The sequence below is a fragment of the Micromesistius poutassou genome (genome assembly GCF_964030765.1).
Source record: "Micromesistius poutassou genome assembly, contig: SCAFFOLD_5344, whole genome shotgun sequence".
In the NCBI taxonomy this organism is placed as follows: domain Eukaryota; kingdom Metazoa; phylum Chordata; class Actinopteri; order Gadiformes; family Gadidae; genus Micromesistius; species Micromesistius poutassou.
Window position 1 is genome coordinate 1 of NW_028178108.1, and position 8,003 is coordinate 8,003.

Here is an 8,003-nt window from a genome sequence, read left to right on the forward strand (position 1 = left end):
GACTGCACTAATATATATATATACACATTCACATTGTATTTCAAGCTAAGTAAACTCAGGTTCTTGTCAATACATGATTGTTTTTAAATCGGTACGATGATCAGAACAACAACACGATGACGTCCGTCACGTCCCTTAATGCGCATCACTGATCGGCTCCACGCCGACGCCTAAAGAGTAACGGAGCGTGTGATTGGTCCCCTGCAGCACGCCCCGCCCTGAGGTTGTGTCAGCCCGACGACCTGCCCCCCCCCGCCGGACAGCAGGGCCCCGCCCCCGGCCTTCTCCACCCAGCACCTCCGCAGCACTTACTGGGACACGCAGAACCACACCGCCCCCCGACCCCGCCCTCACCGGCCCCGACACCGGCCCCCCAGCCGGTCTCCTTCTTCCTGGGCTCCCCGGAGGAGGTCACACAGGGTGACCCTTGACCCCTTGACCCCCCCTTGACCCCTGGGGAGCGTTGCTGCGGCCCCCATGTTTCTACGCCCCCCGTCGACGGGACACTGGATCGATAGGAACGTCACCAACACGAGTCTGTCTTCACCGAGCCGCGTGTTGCTGCCATGTTTTTTAGCGTGACCTATGGGGGAGGGGGGGGGGGGGCAGGATGTGTGATGTGTGATGCAGCGACGCGGTGCGCCCGTCCCCCACCCCCCCCCCCCCCCCTCCTCCCAGGCCAGCGACGGCCCCACAGAGACCCCCCGTCTCCTTCGCCAAAGTGTAATTATTATCATCGTCATTTTTTTTGTAATATTTAATCCTTTTTATTGTAGAGTGAGAAAGACCAGGATGGTAGAGTGGTAGAGAGAGAGGGGGGGGGAGAGAGAGTGAGAGAGAGAGAGAGAGAGAGGGGGGGAGGACATGCAGCAAAGGACCACGGGCAGGAATTCGAACCCGGGTCACTGCGGTGAGGACTTGGGGGCCTTAATGGTACGCGCTCTACCCCCCTGCTGGTGAAGCAGCGGGGCGGCCCCTGGAAGTGTAATTATTAAAAGTCCAATAACGTGCTCCGACGCACGCGTACGTCGGAGTTGAACTCTGACCCCCGCCCCCGGGGTGTGCGTCACCTTCTGAGGGCTCTGGAACCGAATCCTTGTTCTGTGAAGCCTCTCCTAAGTGCCTTCATCTGGCTCCCGTGTGGCGCGGGACACTTTCATGGTGTCTGTTTGTGATCTCGTGTTTGTTTTTTTTTGTTTTTTTTTAACAACCGCGGTCCAACGTTAAACGTCTAAATAAATAATAACAATGACACTTGAAGCTGTGTGGATGCCATCGCCGTGGCAGCCGTCTCCTATAGCCTACGGTGTGTTGCGTCGCACGGCAAAACCTTTTTCCCCCCAAGGACGCTCGTCGTGCGCTGTCGTGGGTGTTTGCGTGATGTGAGTGTGCGGAGGTTTCTACGTCACTGTCTTACCGGGTTTTAATCGAAGGTAGTTTGGGTTTGTTCTGTTTACAAAAAAAACAAATAGCGAACTAAACCCTTCAAAAACCATGTGTCCTGTGTCTTCTGTGATGTGACGCTCTGTGATACTGGGACAGGATGTACAGCTGGTGTATTATTATTATAGTTCCCTATTAGACTTATTGCGCATTCTATTGGCAATCCAGGCCGGTCATTCCTTCCCGGATTTATTCAGGCTTCCAGTAGAATGAGCCTTTAAAGGTGCCATGACATGCCACCAGAGCTGTGTTCCAAATCGTTCCCTATTCCCTCACTCACTATTCCCTATATAGTGTTTATGATATAGTGAACTATGTAGGGGAACGAACAAACGAGAATTTGGACACTAAACAGAACATTTCTAAACGTCATTTGCGTCAGTAAATGCGCCCGCATTGCATTGTGGTACACGGGATTAACATGTAGGGAACATTGTATGTTCACTTAGATTTGGGGTATTTTATAGTGCACTATATAGTGAATGAAATTAACCACTGAGAATTCGAACAGCACTACAAAATGGCGAGCGCCCTATATAGTGCACTATATCCGTGATGGGGAAACGATTTAGAACGCAGGACTGTAGGTGTGGCGTGATTAGCCGTTACAAGCCGTTTTGGAAATCAACCCCTTAACGCATCACAGGTGTGCGTGTCCCACCTAGATGTGTGACGGATAGATGAGCAACGTTCGCTACAGTCCCACTGGGTAGGGCTGGTAGACTGATCTATCCATAGACATCTTATAAGTAGACGCAGCATCGACCGCTACTGCCTACTGGCGCTGACGAGACGCGGGGCCGCCATCTTGGAGTGGTGATCCGCTCCACTCAGTGTGATTCATTTGGCAGGAGCAATGAACTGTCAGCGCGTTTAATTAATCTTACCTCACTGAATACCACTGATTTTCACGCGTTTTTTTGTCATACGTGTAGCTATGATAAAGGACACATGTTTTGGCGTGTTTTATTATTCATAGTTGGCTTAACAGTAATAGAATATTCTTATATGCTATAAGTGACCAGACGTCCGAGATCAAAACTGGGAATATAATCCCAGAGAAGGGGAAAAAAACGGTCAGCTATTTTTAAGTAGAAGAAACAATATGATTAGGTTATATATACATATACAGTACGTATATCCTACATAAACAATGTATGAATACATTAGATATCTTAGGGACTAGACTGTATCTCTGTTGCTGCAGCAGCAGCAGAGTTTATTCTGTCTTGACACTTTGTATTGATATTTTGTATTACATTCTTCCCTTAAATTATGTTTAGAGTGATTGTTTTACATGTATTTTTTATGTATGTCGCTTTGGATAAAAGCGTCTGCCAAATACTTAAACATAAATAAACACCTGAAAGTTTTTATATCAGCTAAAACCACCAATCTGTTTCACTGGATTCAGAATAAAACCAAATTCTGTCTTACCCAACAATGTTAGTATTTCAATATTGTTACTTGAACGACTTATTCATGGTTCCAATTATACTGTTAAGAAAGTATTGTCTTATACTTTGCCTAAATACTTTGCCTTGTAGAATTCAGCAAGATTAAAAGTGCAAATATAGAGTATTGAACATTCAGAGAGAGCCCATGAGTAACAGGGGCGAGGAAAAACTCCCTAGAATTGGAGCTACATATAGGAAGAAACCTCGAGCAGATCCACGACGCGAGGGCCTGACCCATCTGCCTAGGGTCAGTTACAGGGCAGTGAGGTTTGTATACATGATAAATGAATAGGTTAGTTAGGTGTAGAGAATAGAACATGGTGTTTAGAGCCACCTGGGGTGTATGTTACAAAGAGGTGGGATGGTTACCTTACCAGTATGATAATGCATGAATCCCATTTAGTGTCAGAAAGTTCAAATAGTCTAGTGTAGGGATTAGGAATTGTCATAGGGCAGTAGTGGATCGCTAGGCAGCGCAGGCCAGGAATCCGGTCAAGGGGACAGCAACAGGCGATGGTAGGGCAGTCATAGGGATGGGACTTCAGGTGCGATGAGGGCCAAATACAAGGATGGCTGATGACTGGTAATGGTTTACCTCACAAGTGAGGTAAGGGGGAAGAGAGATATATAGAGTGGGTTAGTATTGCTATACGTTTCATGATGGTTAGTATTAAGTGTATCAATGGTACTATATAGTGTTACACTATAGAGAGAAAAGGCAAGAAATGTTATATATTGATATGATTTATCAAGTCTCAGTTCATAGCCGGGTGAACACAGTAGTTCAACAGTAATCCCAAAAAATACCCCATTCCAGTCGTCAGGTAAGTGTGGCAGGACCTTTTCCTGTTTATCACACATTTCACGATGGTGGGCTACACAAAATTGGGTTGGAAAGCTAGACTAGCTATACTGTATAGCCACTGTCCATCTGATTGTCTAGTTAGCTAATATCATCATACGTGCTTTTACTGGCTTGATATTCGCTGCTATGGTTAAGGTTAGGTTTAGGGTTAGGGATAAGGGTGAGGATGAGGATAAGGGTGAGGATTAGGGTAAGGTTGGGGGTGAGGGTAAGGGAGGCGGGCGGTTACGGTATAGGGGAGGGGAGAGGTTAGGGTTAGAGGAGGGGGGGGGGGGGGAGGTATGAGTAAAGGGGGGGGGGGGGGGGAGGTAAGTGTGTATGGGGGGACAGAGGTCAGGGTATAGAGGGGGAGGTTAGGGTATAGGGGAAGGAGGTTGGGAGAGGGGAGGGGGGAGGTTAGGATATAGGGGAGGGGAGAGGTAACCTTACCTCATTAGGGTAACATGCATGTGTATAATAAAAATTACCATACAACAAGCCACACAACCAGGTCATTTTAAATGATTTTATATCATAAAACATCAGTATACATTTCAACATCTGTGCACACAGTGAAACAATTTTGGGATGTGATTAAAAAAAAAAACAACGGTTCATCGTGAGACCATCTGACCCTAACTCTGTCCCTAACACTGAACCATGAGGAACCCGCGAAGGAACCCTTGAGAAACAAGGAACCCTTGACAACCCGTGACTTAAGTCACGTCCTGCGAGGTAGAAGTTGCATCTGAAGTCTCCACCGTCCAGCTCCAACGAGGCGCCGTCAGTGGGTCACTGAAATGTTGCAAGAGGAAAAACACAAATCGTTAGCCTCGTAGCATAATCTATGTTGCTAGCCATAGGCCAACAATGTCAATGAGGTTACCAATGTCGATTACACTATGAGGCTACCCATGTCGATTACGCTATGAGGCTACCATGTTGATTACACTATGGGGCTACCAATGTCAATTATGCAACAATATCAATTATACTAGGAGGCTAATGATATAGATAACTCTGAGGCTAGCGATGTTGATTATGCTATGAGGCTAACAATACCCATTATGCTATGAAGCTAACAATACCCATTATGCTATGAAGCTAACGATATCCATTATGCTATGAAGCTAACGATATCCATTATGCTATGAAGCTAACTATATCCATTATGCTAGGAGGCTAATGATGTCCAGCTAGGCGGCTAACCAGATTCTGGGTCTCCCTCCAGATAGGTGGCTCCTCCTCCATAATTTTTTTAGTTTATATAATTTGTGTTGAAGAAAATACTTTTGTTTTGAGAATTCTACACTAGAAACACAGTGGTAGTTTATTATTCTTTGGACACCTTGTTTAAATAATTCTGAATCAAATCAAATTTTAAACTTCAACATGAAACATGCACACACTTGGGAATTTGTAATTCAGGAATATAGTAAAACATTCTGTGAATTTAACAGCATAGCTTTGGTGGTGAAACGATGTAAAAAAAAAAAACCTGTTGGTATTAACCTTCCAAAGACTTGAGCAGTCCCATCGTAGTCCTCGTCTCGCTCCTGGTGGGTCGTCAGCTTAATCTGTTCACAATACAAACACACATTAAAAGGGTGATGTTACGTCACCAGGTGTGAGTGTGACCAGCTGTTACGTTTTAGTGTCCACCTTGATGTACGCTGGATAAACTATAGTAGTAGCAGCTGATGTGACCTTAATTAGTTAAAATCACAGCTTTGGCTAAAATTCACAGAATGAAAAATCTGAAGGAAAAACTAATGAAGACCCTCTACGATCGTTTGAAATAATTAAAAAGAACCTCCAGGTGTCAAGTGTTTGGTTATGGTTACCCTCCGGTCCACAGCCTCCGGTCCAGCCTGGTGCCCCATTCCTGGTCCAGGGGGATCTGGATACCCTCTGGTCCAGCCTGGTGCCCCATTCCTGGTCCAGGGGGATCTGGATACCCTCTGGTCCAGCCTGGTGCCCCATTCCTGGTCCAGGGGGATCTGGATACCCTCTGGTCCAGCCTGGTGCCCCATTCCTGGTCCAGGGGGATCTGGATACCCTCTGGTCCAGCCTGGTACCCCATGCCTGGTCTAGGGGATCTAGTTACCCTACATTATAATTAAGTGCGAGAAAAGCACTAGACACAGCCACATAATAATAATAATAATAATAATAATAATAATAATAATAATCCACCCTGGTGACCCATACCTGGTCCAGTGGGATCTGGTCACCTGCTGGTCCTCAGCCTCTGGTCCACCCTGGTCCAGGAGATCCTGTGAAGTCAGACAGCATCTTTATAGACCCGTGCACATCGGTCTCGAATCTAACTACCAACCCCCCCCGCAGGAGCCCCTTACCTTGAGCTGGAACGACGATGGAGATCTTGGGGTGCTTTGGTCGTCTTGTTGCAAAATACAGCCAACAGACTTACCTTGAGCAGATCTAGTAGTTTGTTGCTGTTGGTTCATGTACAAATAATTGACTATACATTTCATATCCCCCCCATTTAGCAAATAATTCCCACCCATAAACAAGGCTGACAACAGTACAAAATAACAAACTTCTCATGCCTTTTGTCTACTTCCTTACTACTCTCTAAAACATCGCATGCACATCGCATGAGTGTTGACTTACTGATCAGGGTGTGATCTGAGTGACCAGAGATGCATGCTGGGATACTGTGCCATCTGACGCCTACAGTTCTGTAGAGGTTCCCCCTCAGGAGAAACCAAGTTTTCAAAAGGCTGTCGTGACATCAGTTACATGACCTGGAACGTCCGTCAAGACCGTGACAGGGACTCCAAGGAGAGACGCCAAAGGGTAGGCTGTGAGGCTCCCCCTCTTGGCGACTAGAATACAACAGCTCTTACAGGAGAGAATCATGGTGCACATTTCAACGTTCCTCTTCATAGACCTTGAAGCCCCAGTGAGGCTTTCTTCACCTCTTCTGAAGAAGCACAACTGCAGCTCGACAGGGACGCTAGTTGGGATGTTTCCAAGATGGTTTCCGATTCAGCCCGAGAAATACTTGGATCTCAGGGCAGGAGTACAGGAGATCCAGAGGGCTTGCCAGCAGTCCATCATGTTGAGGTTAGGTAGGGAAGCCACGTTGCAGAATGTTTCATCTTCCATCTTCAGTTAGTTGGTTGGTTTCTCATCCGATTCGGAATGCCGTTAGTCCATCATCCATTGTACCAAGTAGCCATTGTCGCTTCCCATTGTTTGCATGATTCAGTCACACTACAGTCCAAGCTGCATGACACTCAAGTCATCCTGTCCAGTGTGTAGAAGGTCGAATTGAGATCCAGATGCTAGGTCGCTCCAGGCTCTTGCTGTATTGAACACCCACTTTGTTATCCTCTTTGATTTAGGCCACAGACTTGAGTCATCAGAAACATCCGACCAAATGACACTCAAGGGTGTTTCAGGAAGAGTAGCATCCTCCTAAAGCTGAAAATTAAAATGTTCAGGTAATACAAGCCAAGTAGAAGTAGAAACATTTCCCCTCACACATGTGGTGCCCAGTACCAGGTTAAAGATTGCCCCTCTCACACTTAATGCCCCGTGCAAAGTCAACAATTGCCCCGCTCACACTTAGTGCCCCATGCCAGGTTAAATATTGCCCCTCACATGAAGTAGTGCCCCATGCCATGCAAAGATTGCCCCTCACACTTAGTACCCCATGACATGCAAAGATTGACCAGTACCAGGTTAAAGATCACACCTCTTTATTTTCAGTTATTAGATTGTGTATTTACACAAACAATGACAATACTCCAAGGAATACAAAGCCAAACGAGAGGAGAGACCAGTGGAGGGTTTGTAGGTCTTTGAGAGAGGAGAGACCAGTGGAGGTTTTGACAGACCAGCGGTGGCTTTGTAGGTCTTTGAGAGACGAGACCAGTGGTGGGTTTGACGGAGAGACCAGCGCTGGGTTTGTAGGTCTTTGAGAGACCAGTGGAGGGTTTGACGGAGAGACCAGTGCTGGGTTTGACGGAGAGACCAGTGGAGGTTTTGTAGGTCTTTGAGAGACCAGTGGTGGGTTTTTAGGTCCTTGAGAGAGGAGAGACCAGCGGAGGTTTTGACAGAGACCAGCGCTGGGTTTGTAGGTCTTTGAGACGAGACCAGTGGCGGGATTGACGGAGAGACCAGTGCTGGGTTTGTAGGTCTTTGAGAGACCAGTGGAGGGTTTGACGGAGAGACCAGTGCTGGGTTTGACGGAGAGACCAGTGGAGGTTTTGTAGGTCTTTGAGAGA

At 46.7% G+C, this 8,003-nt stretch overlaps 1 protein-coding gene across 1 annotated transcript; it reads right to left on the reverse strand.

Annotated features, from left to right (window-relative positions):
* Positions 1 to 4,166: 4,166 nt before the first annotated feature.
* Positions 4,167 to 6,349, reverse strand: LOC311374783 (uncharacterized protein). Its single transcript, XM_084490548.1, has 5 exons — positions 6,105 to 6,349; positions 5,956 to 6,020; positions 5,589 to 5,834; positions 5,257 to 5,321; positions 4,167 to 4,539 (listed from the first exon to the last, which is right to left on the reverse strand). Exons 3-5 carry the CDS (start codon positions 5,775 to 5,777, stop codon positions 4,461 to 4,463), a joined length of 333 nt encoding a protein of 110 aa, XP_084346674.1. The 5' UTR covers positions 5,778 to 5,834; positions 5,956 to 6,020; positions 6,105 to 6,349; the 3' UTR covers positions 4,167 to 4,460.
* Positions 6,350 to 8,003: the final 1,654 nt, after the last annotated feature.